The sequence below is a fragment of the Argiope bruennichi genome, chromosome 9 (genome assembly GCF_947563725.1).
Source record: "Argiope bruennichi chromosome 9, qqArgBrue1.1, whole genome shotgun sequence".
In the NCBI taxonomy this organism is placed as follows: Eukaryota; Metazoa; Arthropoda; class Arachnida; order Araneae; family Araneidae; genus Argiope; species Argiope bruennichi.
The window spans coordinates 3,305,036-3,329,262 of record NC_079159.1 but is presented as its reverse complement, the minus strand read 5'-3'; the positions used below and the strand labels follow the sequence as shown (position 1 = coordinate 3,329,262).

Below are 24,227 nucleotides of genomic sequence, written 5' to 3'. Positions count from 1 at the left end.
TAATTATAGAAAAGATAAAAATCAAAATAATGCAGAGAAATAATTATTTTGAATTAAAACATAATAAAATTCACATACTAATGTAAAAATTAATATATTAATGGCACATTAATACAGTAGCCACCCCTTAATGTGATCACTTTGAGCTTAAGAACTTTGAAAATATAAACTAAATAATAATAATCGAATTGGATAAAATCAACTATATTTTTGGAAAAAATAAAAAAACTTGCCTGAAAACTATTTATAAGTTATATCTAATCCATTAATTGCTGCTTGTTGACAATTATTTTTTAACATTTCACTTACATGTTGTTTATACTTATACTGTTTTTAAAAATTTGTAGAAAAATGTTGTACTCCAAAATCTGCAATTATTTTGAGTACAAGTTTAAAAATACTTACCGATTTTGGCATTTATTGGAATGCTTTCTTTAAGACATTTGTCCCCCTTCGAAACATCATCATTTATAATTTGGTTTTAATAACAAAAAGGTAATGATTTTCCAAAATTTTACAAAGAAGTAGCTGTGTAAATTTTCATTTGTGCTATACCACAGTATTGATTCACTTGAAGTAAATCTTCCTACCTTTTAAGAATTTCAATTTTGTTTTTAACACTCAAATCAATTTTTTAATATTCATTTTGATTTCTTAATTCAATTAAAAGTAACAATAGTTTATAGTTGTTCAGATTTTAACCCACACCTGGTAACATACGTATCCTTTTATATCAATCCATACCCTTCTAATCCAGAAAAATGAATATGAGCCTCATTCTACACGAAAAATGATTCCAAACAATTACTTACATGAGGAATGAGAAATTTAACAAATGCTGATTATAACACTAGTTGAAAATGAACATCAGCCAATTCTTTACAACTTATGAAACAATATAGTGACAACTTTAAACGAATATTTTTATGTAAATTTGAATACATTAGTTTGGGACCAGAGGGTTTTGGTACTGTAAACAGATGATAACATTATCTGTGATCATTGTAAAATTAGCAATCTGAAATATATAATTCTGGATAAACATTAACTTAAACAAATTCACGAAATAAAGAGATAGCTATTTGAATTTGGGGTTAAATAAGGAATAAGTAAGAGGAAAATAACAGCCTAAATAGTTACATTAGAAAATGATGATGCCAGATGTATAAGCATAATGACATAAAAGAAATGAAGAGATGCATTCAATGGAACATAATATCCACCAATTCTGAATAAAAGTAACACTAAAATAGATTAAAAGGTTTTAAGAAATAATTTGATTTTTTATTAGTGTTGTAATAATGCATCTTTCAAGAAGAAAGGAGGAAAAGAAGGGAAACACTTATTTTTGTAAAGGAATGATTGGAAGAATAAGTGTTTTTCTACTTGGAATCCATGCAGTTAAAAGAGTATCTTGGGAAAAGGAAGGGGAAGAGGGTCCTGCTCAAAAATTGCCTTGCTGTGATGTCTCACTTCTTCATACTAATGTTTATACATATTTACAAAACATAGAAAATTCCACAAACCTTTATATTTCCTTTGCACACATGCAGCAGATGAAGTGCATATTCTTTATTACGCCCTCCTCCTGATACCAAAGCGCAGCAGGACAAATCTAAATACATTTCAACTGAAATTTTTTTTTTAAAAAAAAGTGTTTTTAAAATTTTTCAAGAACCAGTATACAAAATATAACATGAATATAAATAATTTACATAAGCAAACTGAGAAACTGTAATTATTTCTCATTTATTGCATCATTTAATAATTTAAAGTATACTCTCAAAAAATAGATTCAATATGTCTTCAACCTAAATGAAATTCTCTCAAGTAAAAAAAAAAAAAAAAAAAACAAGTAAGAAAAAATGGTAATTTAAACAGAAAATATTTTTCAACAGTGTGCATAGTCAAATTTTATGATAAAAAATAAACACTTTATAAGTACTTTTTAAGCACCTTTAAGGAGGGAAAAAAATAAAAATAAAAAAAGAAGAAGAAGCAATCTTAATGTAGTATATTTGATTACAGAACTATGAATTTATTAAAATGAAGTAAGTTGGGCATTGATTTAATAATTGTCCAGTTTTACACAAATATAAAATACCACCAGTAAATAATCAATATTTTTCATTAATATTAAATTAAGTTGTTTAAAATGTTTTTTTGCAAGTTTTGTTTTAAAATTTTTATCAAAGAACTTTTATTTCATATTATAAACAATTTAATTATACTACTGTTAGTAGTACCAAGGGGAAAAAAATGGCTATATCACTATTTCATCACCATTCCAATTCTATGAAAAAAAGACTTTTATTAAAACTTCAGTAAAAAAAATGTTCACAATTGTTTCCTAATCTGCCAATTTGTTCAAATTTCTCAACTCAATAGATTTTGCTACTGGTGAAATGTTTTTGGCTTGTCGATTAAGTGCATAAGCTTTATATTCAATTCTAGCAATTTACTTTTCTGCAAACAAATTAAAGTCCATATTTCTTCTTTGTCACTGGCAACTATTTTTTTTGCATCTGTCCTTGCTCTCCCCAAATAGGCAATATTTTGAACAGGTTGATGTTGCTAGTATTCTCAATTCTTTAGAAATATTTGCTGAATGGATTCTGCCAGACTGCTTTAAGGGCCTTAGACTGCACATGGCAAAACATGATATTTTTTCATTCAAATTTCAAAATTCAATTTTATTATTATTGCTGAACCCTCTTTCAACAGATGTTTGTTCACAAGAAAAAAAAATAATTTCCAAAATTTTCCACACTTTTCTTTTTTAAACCCTTTATTTAAGAAATGTGAAAAGACTCATAGAAAGAAAAAGATTGGAAAATTTGCCTACATTTAATCTTGAATCAAGGGAAGGGGCTTAACTTAGTTGGCCCAATAATGCCATTTTTCATATTTAAAAGCTATATGAATGACTGCAACCACTATTATTAGTTTTTTTTATTGATTTTCAATTGTAACATGAGAAACTTTAAAGGATACTTGAAATTCGAACCGACTTTTCAAAATACAACAACTGATTTTTCAAATTTTTTAAATTAATAATTAACAGATTAATTTGTAGTTTCAGGATGTTAGTAAAAATAATTTTTAACCGCATAAGAATATTAAAACTTCAGTAAAAAAAAATGTCCACAAATGGTGGACAAAACAGCTTGATACAAGGATATACTAACCTTCCTCTTCAGTTATAGAATTCATGGTAGAAGGATCCCACACTTTATCTGCTTTATGTTTCACCAACAAAGCATCTTTAAAATTACCTATTAAAAAAAAAGGTTTTAACAAAATGATATTAAAAGCAATGAAAATTATTTTATGAAAATGATACAAAACTGTTATGATTGAAAATTCTTTTGAAAACATTTAAATAGAAAAAAGCAGTACTCTCTCTTTTATGATAAATCCAGCAGATTTAATAATTTGACTGAATTATAATATTATAACTTATTATAATAATAATCATAATAAAAAAAATCCACTCATTGCCTTGGAAAAAAAATTTCATTAACAAAAAATTTTATACAAAAGAAAAATTCATCTGAAATTTAAGTATTTCTGTCTTTATACCTAATTATCTCTTCCAAAAATAAAGGAGAATGTGTGCGATGAGGAAGTAGTATTCTATAGGCTTTAACTATAAATTAAGCAGTATTTTAACTTTTTATACCATTGTATAAAATCATTTTTTAAAAGTATTGCAGCATTAAATTAATTTTCATGCCATTTTAAAATTTAAAAATAATGTCTTTTAAATAGTGTAAAAATGAATTTAGTAATGGTATTCTTAATGTATAACAGTTAAATTCTTGAAAAATTTTCTTGAATTTTGTCAATTTTTAAAAAATTTTAGCATAATTTAAAATTAAATAAATAAATTATTTTTTGCATAATTTAAAAAGAAAAATTTCAGAGTTGAATTTAAATTCAAATTGTCTTCATTATTCTATCAAGTATTTAAAAATTTGCTTTTGTACCATCGTTGGAAGTTAAAAAAGAAGGATTTTGTTAAATTTTGTGAAGTTTACAAGAAGAATAATAAAATGAAATCCTATATTATATATATATATACACACAGCAAAAGTTAGAAAACAGATGAACCAGACAATTACATTTTTTAAGTACTTTATTATGTTAAAATGGTTCATATATACAATGAAGAGAACAGATATACAATTATTAAATCAAAATATATTTGATGTTTAATTTGATGCTTAAAAATTTCTTCTTGGGAAAATCATGAATATAAAGGTGGAAGGAAGAAATGGAGACTGGTAAATGGTAGATATATTAAAAGATTTAATTGAAATCAAACACAACTAATACCTGTGGTTGACCAGCAAGCCACCGAAGATGGCTAGTATATTTCTATAATAAAAAGATTTTTAGAATAATAATCCTTTGACAATCAGATATTTACCTATTTATATCCAACAATTTCAATGATTTATATCAGATTTCGACAAAATTATCTTAATTTATATATCTATACTACTATTATAAATGTGAAAGTTAGGATGGATGGATGGATGGATGTTAGTTAGTCAATCACGCCAGAACTGCTGAACAGAATTGGATGAAATTTAGCTGAGAGATAGATTATAGTCTGGAATAGGATATAGGCTACTATTTATTCCATTTAATTGAGTGGTTGATTGTTTATTAATTAAAAACTAACTTTCCCACGAAAAATCGCCAAATGAGTAAAGCTTCAGGGTTTTTTTCCCCCACACTAATGAGATTAGGCTTAACATGATTTTGACTATTATTTCAAAAGATTTTGTTTATTTTCTTAGTGTTCGATACATTTAAAATTAAACTTTGTTAATTAATCGATTTTTCGGATTCATTCTGAAGTACTTTTGAATTAAAATTAAACAGAATAAAGGAAATTAAAAATTTATAATCTATATTGCGTTACGCCAACTGGCGTAGGAAATTCATACATTTGTGTTGCTCCAATTAGCGTTGAAAAAACACGTATGCGCAGAGTAACAAAAGATAAAGCCATTGATGCTATAAATTCCAATCTATTTCCATGCGTACGAAGTCGCAGGTAAAAGCTAGTACGCAATAAACATGAAAGATTTTAATTGGTACTGTATGTTTGTAAATCAATGAAATAATTTGAAAAAATAAATTCAAATTTTGCAGCTTGAAAATGAAAAATAGCTAAGCATGAGAAGATACTGATGATTATCCAAAAATAATGAGTTTTTATGATATAAAAATTGGTACAGAAATTGGGATTCTGATGAGATTCTTGAGCATAAAGAATATACAGCAAAACAGTGTTTTTAAAATGTCTTTTGGAAATGAATAGTTTTAAAAAGCAGATACCCATTAAATCTGTATCTAGAGACATTTAACCTTCACATAAAATATAAATTGGCAAAAACAAATCAATGCTGAGGGTTTATTTAGAAGATAAGATTGAAGAATTTTTTTCAAACAACTGTTAATCATTGTTGGTTTATTCCAAGTTGTTAACAAGGATAACCTTAGAACCAACTTCAATACCACATGTTTAGATCTTAGATAGAATAAGGTCTAGGACTTACACTCTCCTAATTATGAAACAGTGATTCAATCACCAAATAATCATGATCATTATTAGAACTCATGGTCAGAAATAAAACATTAAGAACAATTTAATATCTTCCTTAATCAACTTATCGAGTTTAAACACTTATTAGTAAAATAATTTTTTAAAAAAAGCATATGCAATAAATAAAAACTTACGATTAAATGGCGGTATTTTAGCCTGGTAATTGGAGCCAATATTTACATGCCTATAAAAAAAAGCAATTTTTAAATAGCATTTTCATAATTCATAACATACATTAAAAAGTAACATTGATAATAGATTATTTTAATAAACATACGGGACTGAATCTGACTCAGGCACTTCTGTAAATTCTTCTTCTACTTCAGGTGAAGTCTCACCAATACTAGCTAAAATTTAAAGCAATTAATAATAATGAGAAATAAAATTTTGGTTAATTGAAAAAGTAATCAAAAAATAATTCTGAAATTAAAATACTATGTCTAACTTCAAAAATTTTCATTTAAATAAATTATTGCACATCTTATTAGTATATTATTGATGAAACTGCAAATAAATTACAAAATATATTCTTAGAAATCATTAAAATTTCTCACAAATATGACCAATGTTTTAAGTAAATCCAAATACATAAAATAGTTTAAATATATTAAATTCAGGAATAGCATCAGTTAAACAATATATAAGCTTTCTTACTCTTATTTATCAATTCTACGTTGATTCAATAATAAGCAAGTGGTAAATTAAAAGATAATTCATTTTTTTAAAGAAAAGGAATAAATCAAATACTGTCTATATGTCAAACATATCACCAAAGGTTAAAAAAAAATCAAATTCAACACCTATGTCAAATTCAGAATTAATTGCAATATTATAACTCTTCACAAGACAGTAAAGGTTAAAATTTTGGCCAATTGTTAGCTACAATCTTCAATGATAATCTACAATTTGTTTTGAATACCATGACTGTATTCATACTTTAAATACATCTAGTTACATACAATATGCTAATATTCTTTGAAATATATGTTCAATAAAGAACACTTTTATTTAATATATTTAATCTTTATGTAATAAAAATTCCAATAAATTTCAAATTTATCATCAAACAACTGTATTAGTAAAAACTAAGTTTATATCCCTCATCCCAATCATTATTATTAAGAATTCTTAAGGAGTGGAAAAAAAAAAAAAGGAGCTCAGTACCTTTCCGAGCCAATCCAAAACTAGGTGTAATAGGAGCTGACTTAGGAGTCAAACTTCCTGAACCACTAAGTATATGCCAAAACAAACCAGATCCACTACGAACTGGACTCAACATTGGAGGAGGTGTATAAGGCGGAGGACTTAAATTTTTTTGATCTGAATTTTTCATGTCAAGTCTTCGAGGAGACCGCAAACGACTATGGAAGTTGGAAGTATTCACATAAGGTGGAATATATATAGGCTAAAATATGGAAGGAAAAAAAAATGCAAGATTCAATGGTTGATTGCATTCTAAATAAGTTTTAACAAATGAAATAAAAATGATTATCTAAGATGAAACTTTTAAGAATAAACAAATCTTCTAAATATAACCTTCATAATACAAACTAAATGGTAATATGGATTCAATAATAAGCAAGAAGTCAATCAAAAGATATATATATATATATATATATATATATATATATATATATATATATATATATATATATATATATTTACAAAAAGGAATTAATCAAATAAGCCTGACTGTGATTATATTATTATTCTTATGAAATAATTCTCTATATAACTTCAATATATTTCAAAGAAAATCAAAAAGCTTTACCGGAATGCTCAATCAATAATCTATATAAAGGATATAAATATAATGAAAATAAATACATCCAATAATTTAAGAATATAAAACTTAGGATTGATTGTTTAGTTCATATACCAGGAATCACATAAATTAGTTGACATCTTAAAAATTCATAAAAATGGAAACAATAGGTATATTTGAATATGATTTATGCAAAATTTTATCTCACAATGTTTTCAATTATTTCTTGGAAAGAGAGAAAAAAAAATTTTTTTTTTGATAAAAAGCATTGCCCATAAATAAATCACACGGAATTTAGAAAACTATTTTAATGTGAATGCAAGCAAGTGTTTAAAAGCATGTCATAACTATACAGCATTTGTTCATAACATCTGCAATCACCACAAATGACATTTTCCAACTGAGCGATAAGACCATCAACTGCTGCTTGTAGCATATTGGGACGAATGCAAGAGATTCTGTGACAAATGGCCTTTTCAATTTCAAAAAAATGGCCTTATCTAGACATTTGGTTACTTAAAACAACTCCAGGGCAAAAATCAACATGTGTTAAGTTTTGTGAATTAAGAGGCAATCTTCTGTATAATGAAAATTAATTAATCTTCTCTATTATATCTTCACTTTGGTTATAATTTGAGGGGATATCTTAACTTGCATGAATGTCAATATATATCAAAGACATTGTATTCCAATAAGTATGGTATCAATTTCTCCCACAACATTTGCATATAGCACATTTCATTAATTAAACAAATATTAAAACCTTTTTTTGCATAAGACTCTCTAAAGAAAAAATGGACCTATAAAAAAGAAAATGGTGAAACCATTCTAACCACTAACACATGATGAATGTAAGGACTTCTCATGTGGGTTTTCTTTTGTTCTATATCAACAGTTATGATTATTGTCAATTTCATGGAATGAAAAATAAGCCTCATATTCCCACAAAATACTGAGTAGCCATATTAATTTCTGTTAAAGTCCAATTTAGAAATTTTTTTTCCAATTAGATAGGTCATTTGATAAAAGGTCATGCACTGATTACAACCTGTATCGATACAATTATAATATACCATGGCAAATGCAGAATACCAATGTCTTTAATAAACCAGTTTTCCATGACTTTTCTCTAAATACACATATATTCACTGGTTGTCCCTTAAATTCTCCATTTGCAAAGTCATATCAGAAATGCAAATTTGTGTTATAAATGGTGCGTCATTAAGATCACCTTCAGAAAGTTTCAATTGATGATGTATTGTTGAGGTAAACCAACTTTACCAAAAGTGCTTTATCCACCAATGTTATTATTGTGATGAAATACTTATATTTCCACAAGTAATAGTAAAATTAGAAATGAACTATTTAATGTACATCCTGCATTTTATAAGTCTCTGTTTAACATCATGGTGAATAGTAAGAAACTGCTACAAAAATTAAATACTTTTTAAGCATCTTAGCGAAAAAAATTTAAGCACCTCTGTACAAGTACGCATACATAAACTACATGTTTTCTAAGAATAGAATTTTTTTTTATTTTTATAGTAATGCAGTTTTTATTGATTTTTTTTTAAAAAATTAATTTTAAATGCATATTTTTAAAATTTAATTATTCATTTCTGTATTTGCATAATATCTTCTATTGTAAAATTATTCACTTTTGGCTTGAAGTAAAACATAAAAATGAAAAAAAAAAAAAAAAAAAAAAAAAGGTTAACCTTTCTAAGAATAACATTTCTTAAAATTAACAAGTTACCAATTCATTTAGATTCATGCAACATTTCTGAAAATGTCTATAGTGATATACAAACACAGCATGCCCGTAAAGATTTTGCATTTGATTTTTATATATGCAAAAACAAATAAAATTTGACATGGCTGAGATAAAAAGAGTATATTTTCTCCTGCACAAACTCACTCTATTTAGTAATCTTATTTGCAACCTTATAAAGCATTCCTATAATTATCATTATATGGACTGGCAAAACTGTCATGAAACAGAGAGTGTAGTGAGAAATTAAAGCATTCCTATAATTATCATTATATGGACTGGCAAAACTGTCATGAAACAGAGAGTGTAGTGAGAAATTACTAAAGGGATTAAGTGTCTTAGCTATCCCCTCCCTCAAAAGCACCTTTTTTACATTCAAACATACCTAAATTTGCATATTTTCTAAGCATGGGATGTTTTCAGTTTTATAATAAATTCATTATTTTTCTTGAAAAATGCTTAAATTAAAATGTATTTAAAAAAATTAATTTTAAAAGTGTATTTTTTTAAATTTTAGTATTTATTTCTTAAACACTGTAGGAGAGCAACATCTTCTGTTGTAAAAAAAAAAATTGGTTTTGAGAAAAACATAAAAATGAAAAAAAAAAAAAAAAAAGAACTATTATTACCAAAAAATTATAAAGAAGTTCATAAGATTAACAATAAAAATCTGGGATCTCTTTCAACAAATTACCAGTTAATTTGACAATTCTGAAAATGTCGACAGTGATGGCCTAAATTTTTGTATTTGATTTTCATACATGCAGCAACAAATAAACTCTGACATGACTGGGATGCGAAATATTAATTTCCTCCTATGCTAACTAACAATATTTAGCAATTTAGATCATTTTATTTGAAGCCTTATAAAGTAAAGAGCAAAAATATTTTGGGATGGATACTATCATAAAATTGGCAAAACTGTCAAAAATTGACTCATTTCGTACTTCTGAAGTTTAGTAAAGGGCTTTTTTTAATGTTTCTTCATGAGCACAACAGCCCCTTGCAGACCTTGGCTGCCTCAATCACGCACATTTTCCAGTGCTTTCTATCCCCCGAACTCTCTTCCAATTCTTTATCCTCAGAACACTCAGGTCACTTTCCACATCATCCAGCCATCTAGTTGGAGGTCATCCTCTGGCCCGGGATACCATAGGATTTTTAAATATGAATATTTTAAGGGTGCTGTTTTCAGGGCTTCTCCAGATATGGTCGAGCCATCTTAACCTATTGCTCTGGATAACCAGTGTTATTTGTGGTTGCCTATAGAGTTTGTATGATTCAAAATTGAATCTAGTTTGCCAACATTCTCTCTCTAGTACTGGGCAAAAGATAGTTCTAAGGATGTTTCTCTCAAACATGTTCGGATAAAGCTGAGTGTCCAAGTTTCACTTGCATAGAGCAGAACAGGCACAATAAGAGCTTTTAATGACCTTATTTTTTTCAAAAATTTGATAAAAACCTGCTTTTTTATCTATATGCAAAGAGAGATGTATAGATAGACATATGTAAAGAGAGATTTCAATGGAGAAAAAAATCTGTACAAAAAGAAAAAAATTGCATATATATAAAAAAAAGATGGAAATTAAACCTCAAAGAATGAAAGTTATTATTATTTTTTTATTACTTTAAAAATTCCTTTTACCAGATACTGTAGGATATTTTTATACATAAAAACTAAAATTTGTGAAGATAGATGCAACAAATTAAAATTTTCAAATAAATAAAAACTTAAAAAAAAAAAAAGTGAAAAAAAATCATGATAATTGAAAACTTATAGCTTCAAGTTAAAATTTTATCATGTTAGATATTAATCAATCAATTAATGTAATTACACACAACAATGAATTACAATTCAATATACACCAATAAAAACCCTGTAAAGGTTGTTCAAGAGATTGCTCCTAAATGACATATTAATAAGAAAAATGATTGAATATGTAATGAGCAAAACAGATTTCAAAGTAGTTGTTTTTAGAGCAGCTTATCATATGCTAAATATATTTTTTTTGGCACACTAAATTCAACCTCTGTATTCTTATTTTCTGCTCTTTGGACCAATCAACATATTTTTCTTAAACATATAAAAGGATTAAACATACATTTATGAAGCATACACAAAAACAAATTCTTCATTATCTTTGAATCCTACTGAAATTCGAATGTTTTTCAAGAATTGCACAGCACATATTTTGTATTACCCCTTCGGGATAACCTTCCAATATTTTAATAAACAAACTATAATGCACAATGTTGAAGAAGGAATGGGAAAAAAGTCATTGTCAAAGTGTTACCTTAATAAGTGTTGGCAACACTCTAAAAGTTTTCAACACACTTTTTAAGGACCTTTTTCAAATTAAGCACTTTTAAGTCGCATAAAAGTGATTTTCAAATTTAAGCATTTTTCATGATGATATGCACCGTTATATGTTTCCTGTATTTTCTTATACACCATCTATTGACAACAATTTGATCTACTTTTTTTTTCTATGTAAGAATAATTTTTTGACAAACACTAAACTGTACCAATTCTTTCCAATTTTATGAATTTTTAACTATTATGAATATATATATATACATAACAGCAATTTGTTATAAAATTTTTAAAGAAATTAAACAATTTTTATACAGATTCTCATTGTATTTTTAAGAATTCATTATACTCTGTTTCACCCTAACTTGGCAGTATTGTAAAAGGCAGAAAATGTGACGCTCCGCATTGGGAAAGAGTTCCCCCATCAATTCCAATTTTAAAATAGTTAAAATGCTCAGAAATTTATCAAATAATATCATAAATTACAGAAATCCTTTTTTTATCAGTATGTTTTTAAAATTATTCTCACGTTAGAAGTGTTTATCTGTTAAGTATTTTGTAAATAAAGCGAACGAATAATACGAAACAATTGACATAATGAATTCCACTTTGGCTAGAACCGGTCTTCAAGGTCAAATATTTGGAGAGCTTTCCTTTTACGTCTCCGCCAACTCAGCTTCATTTAGTTCCCAACCATTATCATCTTTTGTACTTTTTTATTCTCGCTTTTTTACCGGCTGATATTTTTGATACTATTAATCACATTAGTAGTTATTAGTTTTGATTGTTGAATATTTATTCGATTCGTCATTTCTATTCACTTCTAAAATGTCTGAAAAAGAAAAAGTGTTATCACCGAATACGCTGTGCACACCTTCAAGACGAGTGAAATCAACAAATAGTGCAACATGAAAACAGAAATAAAGGCATCCAGTCCTTTAAGTACCCCTGGAAAGAAGCGACCAGGCTCAGTAGATAAACATTCAGGTCTTGTAAAATATGATGATTTTACATTATCCTGTATCTGAAGAAAAATCCATGCATTTTTTCGTAAAAATGAGATCCCAACATTAGATAAAGTTTTAAAAGATGTGAACGATGATACAGATATTTTTTCAAAAAACATTAACCGAACTACGCTTTACAGAATATTGAAAGATTTAGGATTTTCTTTTGAAAAACGATGAAACGAAATGAAATAACTTTAATGGTTTATTAAAATAATGTATCAATAATATTGAACAAAATAATGAAAATGAGGAAAAAATTAATTCTCTGATTTAAAATGATAATATAATAAAGTTAATAAATATTTATTATTTGGCGAAAAATTTGAGAGATAAAGTTCTGCCAGCGATCTGTATTTCTAGTAACTTTATAGTTTAAAGTAACCCAGTTCCCCTCACAGAGACTGTGATTCGGCATGCCTAGAATATACACTACTGCCAAGTTAGGGTGAAACAGAGTATAGCAAATAATGTAATTGCATAAAAATAAAATTATAATAAAATATCATGGCAATTAGAATAATTAATGCACATTTGATTAATGTATTACAGTAGTCAAAATATCTGCACAAAAGAATGGAAATTCAAAAATTATTTTAAGAACAAACCTCAGGTCTGCGTTTCTTTTTGTGTTTCATGGGACTTGTTGGAAGACTAGTAGGACTCAAAAAGACATCATCATCATTGCTGTCATCCCCTGTACGAATCTTTCCTCCATTAACTGGTTTGATTTCAGTGGTCAAAGTAGCAGTAGATGTGACAATTGATGCAAACTGCATCATCTCTAACTCACTAACAGAGATTTCTGGAAATGATTGGCCTACTCCTAGATCATTGTTAGACCCATCAAAAAAGACATTGCAATGACTGTCCAAATCAGGAATGTCTCGCATGTTCATGATCATGGGCTGTGCTTCTGGTATGTCTTCAGCTGATAAGACAGGCAAAGCAGCATCCTCAGGTGTTATGGCAGTGAGGTTGTGATCAGCGAGATCTGTATCCATGGCATTGTTGAGGGATGATGCAAATTTGGGAAGGTCAGAAAATGAATCAGTAAAGTCTGAAAGGGCAGCCTCCATATTTAATGGTTCTCCAGGATCAGAGCCTGTCCTGCAAGTGCGCTTGGCTACTACTCGGTTACGCAGGAGATCAGCCAAAGCACTATTAGTGAAAGTAGCGCATGGTCGTTTGGGAAGTATAAAATGATCAGAGTCAGAATGCCGCCGGTGCTTTTCAATTGGAGGATGTGGCACACGAAACTGTTCTTTGAGATCTAATTTTTTGAGAATATCACAGGTTTGTAGGTTTAAGCTAAGGGCATCGAGATCAGAGACCTGACTAGTAGTGGGGAAATTGTTGAAAACAGTTGTTTCCTGAGTAACTGGACTTAGGATAGGAGAAGGCTGAGGGATGAAATTGTTCTGTGGTTCAGTGGTAATTTGGTTTGATTGAAAATCAAATGTTTGAGCCTGTGACTGACTGGTTTCCAGAGTAGCAGTTTGTACAGTTGCCTGTGGAATAAAACTACGTTTCTGATTAATTTTTTCTTCAATAAGAGCTCTGACATTATTACTAGCAGTATGCAATGGTTGATTTGAAGAATTATTCTTCTTTTCATTCTTTTTGGCTTCATTTTCCTAAAAAATAAAAATAAAACAACTGCTAATGAAAAGAAATTAAGCAAAGTATTAAGAAATTACTGCTTTTAATATTAATGTATGAAAAATGCAACAGTTTTTTTTTTTTTGTAGCTTATGAAAAAAAAAGTTTAAAATATAAAAAAAATATTTTATTATTGTTAATTTAAATATAAGAACAGCGATAACTGACATACAATTAAGTCGAGTATTATAAATCACTTTTACTAATAACAGAGAATGCATGTATCTGTATTAGTGCTATCTAAGTCAGACTGTCTGTTTTAAATCTACCCAATTTGGTAAAAATTTATTTTGGAGAATAGGAATGTGCAACTTAGAGAAATTTTTTGAAATCTTATTGAATTAAAAATTAAGTCAGATTTTTAGGTTTTCCTGCAATAATGTTATTGCACATGAATTATTCGCACATTATTTTAAAATTCAAAAAAGTTATTTTTAATGACAATTTATTTACCATGTTTTCTTTTCTAAATTCTGACAGATTTTTTAAACTTTTTTTTTTGCATACATTTTTAATAATATATTTTACTGTTGCAGTGGAATTCAAATTGTTTCCATTGTTTCATCAAATATTTGATTGCATAAACTTTATTTATAGCTCAATAGTCCTATGATGTCATAAGATGATTTAAATAGAACAAGTATAAAGCTGTTAAAATAACATGCCTGCAGTTTAAGTGTAATTTAATGTTAAAAAATAATTTTTGTAAGAAACATGAACACTAAAGTTATGCATAAGAGAATTAATATAATTTAAACACAAAGAATATTCCTAAAGGTGTCACTGTATAATAATAATAAATGGAACTTCAATTCATAAACATTTCAATTATTTTACAGAAAGATGGATTTTTTTTAATTACTACTTGCTAGCTGAATATGTTTTTAAATAATTGTACCTTAATAATTAGAATTTGTTCAATGAAAAAGTTATTTATTTTGCTGCCTAACTAATATTTTCCCCCGTGTTTTGTTGAAATAGTTTTTGTTAAAAAATCATCCTTTTAGAGAATTTCTTGAGATTATATTTAGACATTATGAAATGTAATATTCTTCAATCTTTAGAAATTTTTAAAAATCTGGAACAGTTTTTTTTTTTTTTTTTTGCTGTTAACTTTTATTAAACATGCAAATACCTTAAATTTACTACCCAAAGTTTTTAAAGCAGGTTCCCGTTGAAAAATTTAATTTATTTGTAACACAAAAACAATGTGCAGATTTGTAACACAGTAACAAAAATTTAATTCTAGAAAAAAAAAAAAAAAAAGGAAAATAAATAACTAACCTTTTTGAAATAACCTCCATGTAGTCGCATGTGACCATTTAATGCAGGAACGTTTTTGAATTTTCTTTGGCACAAACTGCATTCAACTGGCTTTGGATCTTGGTTGCTAAAAATAAAACACTTTCTAAGAATTTCCTTAAACCAATAAACATTAAAACTATATAAGTAATTTTTGAAATATAAGTTTTATTAATATCAGATAATATAATTAAAAATATCACTTTAATCAATATTTAAATAGTCAATATTTAAACAAAACATAGTATTAACTTAGAAGAATTAAAACTTCAGTAGTTTAAACTATTGCCTTTTTTTAATGTTATTGCAACTTAAAGAATATGATTATCAAGATTATTTCCCATAGAATCTTCATGTACATATGAATATCTTATTTGTACAGATTTATATTTCCCCAGTGAAATAAAATAATAAAAATTTAAAAATACAAATGAAAATAACATGAAATAAATTTTTAAAGCTGGAAGATTCATAAAAAATGATATATTAAAGAAATAATTTATATATATATGATCATTATGGTTTCTGTTGCATACGTTTTGAAATGCAGTTATTTATGATGTTGATAAGAATTGTATTCCGATTATCAATAAAAATATTATAAAAATAGAAAAAATAATTATTTATGCATTTATAATTTGACTGGAAAATATTACTTAATAATTACTTGATAATTTCTACATGCCAGAAAAAAGAAATATAACTAACTTTCTAATAAAAAAAGTTCTGTATAACTTATAGAATTATTATTTAGGATACAAAGATTGAAATTTAGATTATATTTTTATATTTCAGCAAGCTAGGATGTTGACAAAATTGCAATTATAATATGATTTTTTAAAAATGAAGATTAATATAAAATATTATCACCATGGAATAAGAATGATAGAACTTGTAGCTTTAACTATATAAAAAAAATAATTACTTTATATAAAGCAGTGTATCGACTCTTCACAAAAATCTATAGGACTCCCGATTCTTTGTGAAATTTGTCACATATACTCTTCAAACCATCAGAAAATAATACAATCACCTTCCAAAGGTGTATACTTATTTACATTTGAATAAATTAGAAATTAGCATAGATATGCTGCATTTGCGATCCGTCATCAATAACTTTTCATGGCAATCAGAAACAATTATTGCAAGAGATTGATTCGCACACCATCTTAAAGAGAGCAAATTTATTGTTTAATGTAATTAATTTAAAATTGTAAATTATTTAAATGGATTTTTAAAAACATCATATATTGCTCACAATGATGAAAAGGTCACTAAACTGATTATATCCTGCACCTACCAGCAACAATGAAAACGTCAAAATACAATACAGAGAGGATGACAAAGGATAGATTTATAGAATCAATCTCTTCAAAGGTAAAACAAGAAATGTTGGATATCATTAGAGTCTTTATTGAGGACAGTCGAACATTTTGATAAATATCTAGTCTATCAATGAGCAATATGACAAATATCTGCTCTACAAATAAGCATGCTATTTGTATTACACACATGGTGACAAGAAACAGTTTCTAGGAGAAAACTAGAGCCAAGCTCCTGTACACACCGCCACTAAAAACAGACAAAGAGAATTGGGCCAAATCAAATGTATTCAATAAGAACTACATACATATGTGGTAGCTTTAAAGGTTGTATTGATAAATCTAAAAATGTTATTCATTTTTTTTTTTTCTGATGAAGTCTGGATATGAATTCCTTAAAAATTATGTACTTTTAATTTGAAGTGTACTTATTTGTTAATTTGAAAGCACTTACAATTTCACTAGGCTTTCTGACTTTAACATTTTATTAAGTCAACAGAGTGTATACTTATGTATCTTTAAGTTTCATTTCTTTTTTAAAATAATGATGTATTTAGCACAATTCATTTGGTTAGGTTTAATTGGCATGACAACTAAATTTAATTATTGCACTATTTTATGTAGGTAAGGAGCTAGAGCCAAAAGACGGTTGCTAATTATGAAGATAATGCATGCATAAATTAAATAAGTATTAAGCATACATTAATCTCTAACATAAAAGAAAGAATTCTATACTTTTGGAAAAGAATAGAAGTTAGTTTTCTTTTGGTTACCAAAGAGCATAGAGAAATTTATATATTTCTCATAAGAAGGCTATATTGAACATCTGAAATAAAAGATTTCCTAATTGGAAAACTTAAAATAAGAGAAAGAATTATTATAGTTATCCATTTACCCAAAGCGAGATGTGGAGACCACACTGTTTCCTGTAAATGGTACCTGTAAATAATTTATAAAATTAGATATGAGAAAAATGGATTTTAAAACAACATTAAATTCTTTAATAGACAAGGCAACATAATTATTACATTTTGCTGTATTACAAAGCTATGTATAACTACTGATGAAATAAAGGCAGCATATTAAAGATAATATCATAGACAATGATCAATTGTATTTGCAGAATAGAGAAAAAACAAAAGGAAAATTTTTTTTTAAAAATACGACTTCTTTGCAACATGTTTGCAAATTAGAACTTCAACTTTATATGATTAGTAATTTGGCAGTTTTAATTCTTATTCTTTTTATTTCTATCAAATAAAAACTATTTCTTCTTATATTTTTATTAAATAAAAAAAGCCCATGTAGGTTAAATATTACTTAGGTTAAACAAGAATTACCTGTGACCATGAAGACATTAGAACTGAAGATGGTTGAGTAACTGACTGTTTCTGTTGATCACTCAATGAGGACAGCAATGAGTGTTCAGAACGAGAAGTATTGATACTTGCACTACTAACTTCACCATGCTGTTGGTTCAGTAATTGCTGAAGCAATGGACTTCCTAACTGAGGACCATTTGTAGCTTCCTTTGCAGTTGGAGTTGTGGGAACAGAAGACGTATTGCTACTTTGATCAGATGTTTCAATTTTCATTATCTGCATTGAGGATCTTGAAAAAACAGAATCACCACCATCCTGAAGTCTAACTGTCCCTGGATTTGAATCATACTGAAGATTCATTGAACCTTGAGGTGTAAGGGCTACTAATTGTTTTGTTCCTGTTGATGAGTTTACCACTTCAAAACAGGCCTCAGATAACACAGTTTGTTCTAGCTGGGTCTGCTCTTTGGAATCTTGAGACATTAAGTCTGTTTTTTTAGAATCCATCTTCATACCTAATAGCTGAGATTGGGACATGTCAGATCCTGAAGAATTCCCTTGCTCATTGGTGGATGAGTCGAAGCTCCTGGTTAATAGCTGGGCAGATTGATTTGCCTGACCAACGGATTGTGAAGCTCCAAAATTTTGTGCGAGGAGCAAAGCACCAGTGTTGATTGTCTGTGATTGCCAGGAGGAAAGGACAGTGTTACTGTCTGAACGAGTGGTGTTCTTCGGTGATGAAGAGGCTAATTGCTGTTGTCCTTTGGTGGATGCTTGTTGTTGTTGTTGGAATGTTAGAAACTGCAAATGTGAAGTAGCTGTGGGCATCACAGAGCTCACCACAGAGCTACTAACAGTTCTTGAGAGGCTCTCACTAGTTGAAGATGATGCACGGTTTGCATGAGACGTTGTTGGCGGAGGTGCATACTGTATTCTGTTGGCCAATGTAGATTCAGTAAAAGCAGGAGTGGAGGCACTAGTAATGACACTAGCAGGGAAAGATGTCTGTAGAGAATTGAATCCCAAGTGTGCTAAACCAGGTATCACAGACACTTGGCTACTTAAAGTGGTGGTTAAAGTTGTAGATGATGTATTGGAATGGTGATTTTCTTTATGTCTTCTCAATGATCTTGCATCGCAGTAGCTCTTCCCACACCCTTCTGCATCACATTCAAATGGTTTTTTGTTTCGGTGAGTAAGCATATGACCATTCCTAAGAGGAAAATATAATACAGGTAGAGTTAAAAAGTGCAAATAAAAAAATTATTCATTAACTATAAAGCTTGCATCCAATGAAAGATATTATTAAAAAGTATTAATATATATAATTAAATGACAAGAAAAAAATTAATTTTCCTGTTACTAAAGGAGAAATATAAAAAAAATAAGAAAGGAAATATACAGAAATATGATACGTACAAATGATCTTGTCTTTTAAAAGCTTTGGCACATAACTGGCACACATACTTTCTTTCATCACTATGAGTCAATTTGTGCTTGGTAAGAGCACTAGAATTACTGAATACTTTGCCACAAGTGGGACATGGCTGAGTACCAGGACGACTTGGGGATGTTGCTTTGATAGGACGAGCTTTTACTTTTAATTTTTCAACTATTAATGTGTTCGTACTTTCACAAGGAGTGTCTGGTATTTCTAAAAAAAAAAAGTAGCATGAAGTTAAGCATAAAAATGCTAATTAGAAAAGCAAATTCTAACTTATGTTCATATATTTAATAATCTCAAAGTCACTAATTTGCAAATTTATTCAGGAAGGAAAGGTGGAAGAGTAGCAATTTTTCTATCTAAATAAGACATAAATTTTTGTTCTGAATATATATCTAGATTTTTACATAAATCATGCCACAAGGCTGAAGATAAATTGAACAGTAGTAATTAAAAGCAAATATAAAATATAATGGCAAGTAAAAAATAATATTTTTTGCAATTATATTTTTTACAACACAAATTATATAAATATATTGTTAGTAAAGGCAATTTAACAGACTGTAAGTAGACAGAATTTAGTTCATTCTATCCACTTCTACAATGACAATGATGCAAGATGATATACAAAGAGATTATCAAAAATTACGTATGAATGATTTTGCCCATCACTATTCTGTATTATTATTAATATTATCATTATATAAATGGTTGCATAATTATAAGCACATGCAGACGATCAGCAATGCAAGATTTACCAGCCCGATTCAATTTCTTTAAGAATTCAATTAATGTACAACTGGGCACCGAAGAAAAAAACAATAAAACAGAGATTGATATTTATAAGATTCTGTTAAGTACCTATCAAATATATTAATATCAAATTTGATAAATTATTTCTAAAGATATACACAGGGGAGATTAATAAAAACAATAATTAAAGAAGTCCTCTTTGTTATTGTTTGGAAAGCAGGCAGACATAATTAATTAAATCTTTATAAAGAAAAGGTATTATTTAGAGACAGATTGTTTAATACCAGTTGTGGTGGGAATAATAGGAGACTAAGGACATTGCATATGCTAAAAAAGTTTTAAATAATTTCAGTAGAATAAATTTTAAAACAGATTTTCACTGAGTCTATTCTAAATGTATGAACAAGAAAGAATTTATATTCGTTATTTTTAACATGCATTCTTATTGTTCATTTTAGTATTCTGAGACAGTCACTTTTCAACAATTCTACTTTAGGAAGAGGGGAGAGACACGGAAGGATAAGCACATTTCCAGAATTCTTCGTCATTCTTTTACCTTGATTTTCATCCTATTAAGATACTTTTTTGTTAATTTTTTTTCCACTTGTATGTGAATATTGTGTCCTTTCTGACTGTATTATTTTAATACAGTCTGCAAGTAATCCGTGTTTATTTTATTCTTAAATGCAAACATCCCCTTTTTTCTTCTTTCCTTTCACTCTATTTTGACAAATTAAACCCATCCTAACATTTAAAATTTTTTTCAAAGAAATAAGGACTATCTTAAATGCACATGGGAATTTGTTGATGGAGAAAAATGAAAATATTTCCTACTGATACAAGAATACTACAATCCAAATATATTGTTTTGGCTGCTAAAGTTTAATGAAAAAGGTTTAAATGCTGAAACAAGTTTAACAGGATGGTTATAATTTCATGTTATAGCATTTATGAGCTTTAATGAACATCTATGCATGAGTTCTCATAAATAACTCGTTAAAATAATGATGTGGTAAATAACTTTTAAGAAGTTAAGAATTGAGCTTTACCTCAATATTGATAAATCTGGGATAAGAATAAAATTTTGATAAATGAACTAAAAATAGTAAGCATTTACTTGAGCTTAAACACTAAGCTCTAATGCTTCTTTATTAAAAAATAAAATAAGAGGGGGAAAAGCCTTATATTGCATTAAATATTCCAATATTTCTTTGACTAGAATTGCCATTGTGAGTCTTACTGCATAAAAATGAAAACTGTAATTCTTTTCTCCTACCAATGCTAGAAGGTATGATTGACATTACTATAAAAATCAAACATTAAAACAATATCACTATAACTTACCAGTCTTAATTTGAATATTATCAGGTAATCCAGTCAGAGGGGAGCTTTCTCGTACAGCAAAAGTCTCACCATTATTGTGAAAAGCTTGTGGAGACAACTGCAAATCTTGGCCTGTTTCTATATATGCCTCTTGGTTCATGTCTCCATCAAGTAAATCAGGTAATCTCATACTTCCTGTACCAGTGGTACCTAATAAACCATCAAGAGTGCTAAAAGTATGACTGGAGGGTACATCGAAGCCACCTTCCTGCAACATATCAGAATCATTATAATTCAACGCACTGAGCATAGTATCACCACTTGGGTGAAAGCGCAGCACATGAGTCCTTGAAAGAATGCTGCTAGGTACATTGGGACTTGGGTGACCAGCATCCTGATATGCAGAGACAGCTATCACTGACAAGGGAGACAGTCCATCCATTCTGCCATCAAAACCAGAGATCATTTTATCACTTTTGGTCTCATTAATGCCCACTGCCATGAATGACTTTGGACTGGCATTGGATCCAGTAGATAAGGAGGAGTTGCTTAAAGGCTGGCTAGAGAGGATGACACTGGCAGCATCTGTTTTTTCAAGGTCTTTCATGTCCACGCTTTGTTGCGGTGAAAGAGAGAAACTTCCATCTGCAGGAGGTGAGAAGGGAAAAACACTTAAAGACAACATAAAAAATGATGCACACAAAATTTTCTATCAAATTTATAAGATGAAATAAATGGAATTTTAAGACATTTTTATTAAAAAAAATAATTAAAAACAAATATTAAACTAATATATTATGTAGTAAACCAGATTTCTACTGAAGTTTAAAAATTTTATAATTAACTAAAAATCTGACAAAAAATAATTAAAGTTTTTTTATGATTCTCTCTCTCTCTCTCTCTCACACACACACACAAGAAAAAATAAATGGCATATTTTGAACAATGAGTTTTCCCCTTGGTTTGTCCTAAAATTGAAGCAACATCTTAGTTAACATTTTTTTTTTTTTTTTTTTAAAATCCTGAAACTTAGATCTTGTGTTATCATAAATTGTTTTACTTCACCTGATGTCTGCTCATTTGCTTCTACATTACTGTTCTCTCCCACAAAACTGCAAAGATTATATTTATTTACATCTTCATTTGCCTGATATATATATATTTGGGGGAGGGGGGGAGCAGGTTTATTTAAAAAGTTTACAACCCATTAATACAAGCTTTCATCATTGTTTTATTAGAACAGAGGGTGGAAAAATTAAATCATGCTGTTGAATTATGAGATTTCCTGCATTGTATCATTAACCTCCCACTGCGTAATTCTTTTATTAAAATAGATTCAAAAGTTGTGAAATGTTTTCTGCCAGACATCGACCTTTGAAAAGAGCCAGCAAAATACTGCAAAACATGCTTGTATATTTCACATCACAACACTACGGGCAACTAACGCTTATCTCAAATCTGAATAAAATCAGTAAGTAGATCCTGATTATTTTCTGTAGTAGCAACATTTGAAAATCTTTAAATTCTCTTTCATGTGATTCATTATTGTTGCCATTTATCCACATACTGGCAGAACTCATAAATTCAAATGTTATATCTTTAATTGATAAAACTTGGTAGACATTTTTAATGATGTCTTTCATGAAGTGGGCAATTTTATCATCTTCACAAATATTAAGATCTACTAAGTAGCATAAAATTAGAACAGACTGAATGTATGACTGTTTTGCTTCATTCAGCAGTTTATCTCCAGTTTTCTGCTCCTCTCCATTTCTGTCTCACCAGTAGGCTATCAGAGAATAACCTTAATGTGAGTACAGTTTTGTTGTTTTCATATCATTGCTTTGCTGCATCCAATCAGAAGAAATAAAAGTTTGCAAAATGCATCACCTCAATAGTTTTATTTAGCAACTCAAACTTTTCATTCAATTTCCTAGGTATGGATTGTATTGACAAAAAAGTTGGAAAGATGTCTGACGTATAAACTAGTGAAAAAAGATTGTATAGCAATGGATAACAAGCCATTTTTAGAGTGTATTGCATCTGAGCTACTTTCAATCCTTTTGGGAAATTCAGGTCTTAATCTTTATATCCTTTGGCTTCTTCATAATTTCAGGACTGGTTTACAATACTCAATGCCTGCTTCCCCCAAAATGTTATGATTATAATGTAATTTAAGAAAACAATTTTCTTCTTTTGCTTTATTTTTTTTAAAAAAGGTACAACAAAACAAAGTTAAAACAAAACAAAAAAAAAAAAAAAAAAAAAAAAAACCCTTCATAATATCACTTCCAAAATTAAGATTAAATATTACACAAGTCTAGAGTAAAATACACACAGTTACTGGAATTTTCTAATAAATTTTTACATAATAATACCAACAAATTTTGGTTTCGATATTTTTATTAATTGGATTATTTGTCTTCAAGCTAATAAAATTTGGTTCATGTGCATTGAATTCGTAGAAGTATTTTAATTTGTATTATTTATTTTGTAAAAGCTTTGTTATTTATTATTTTCAACATGATTTTATTTATACCTATATACTGAAAAAAAAAATGTATAACAAAAAACATCAGAACATTAAAAAAAAAAAAAAAAAAAAACCCTAAGAAAAGAGAA

The 24,227-nt window shown here is 28.3% G+C and overlaps 1 protein-coding gene across 1 annotated transcript in view; it reads right to left on the bottom strand.

The window, feature by feature from the left end:
• The window catches only part of LOC129985291 (uncharacterized), a 50,345-nt gene that overhangs the window by 9,526 nt on the left and 16,592 nt on the right, over positions 1 to 24,227 (bottom strand). Inside the window, exons 3-13 of the mRNA XM_056095267.1 lie at positions 21,627 to 22,250; positions 19,505 to 19,739; positions 18,104 to 19,298; positions 17,659 to 17,702; positions 15,424 to 15,529; positions 13,086 to 14,114; positions 6,785 to 7,025; positions 5,898 to 5,967; positions 5,755 to 5,804; positions 3,189 to 3,275; positions 1,527 to 1,630 (exon numbers count right to left, since the gene is read on the bottom strand). Coding sequence (XP_055951242.1) covers positions 1,527 to 1,630; positions 3,189 to 3,275; positions 5,755 to 5,804; positions 5,898 to 5,967; positions 6,785 to 7,025; positions 13,086 to 14,114; positions 15,424 to 15,529; positions 17,659 to 17,702; positions 18,104 to 19,298; positions 19,505 to 19,739; positions 21,627 to 22,250 — 3,785 coding nt within the window. The remainder of the gene's footprint in view (positions 1 to 1,526; positions 1,631 to 3,188; positions 3,276 to 5,754; positions 5,805 to 5,897; positions 5,968 to 6,784; positions 7,026 to 13,085; positions 14,115 to 15,423; positions 15,530 to 17,658; positions 17,703 to 18,103; positions 19,299 to 19,504; positions 19,740 to 21,626; positions 22,251 to 24,227) is intronic.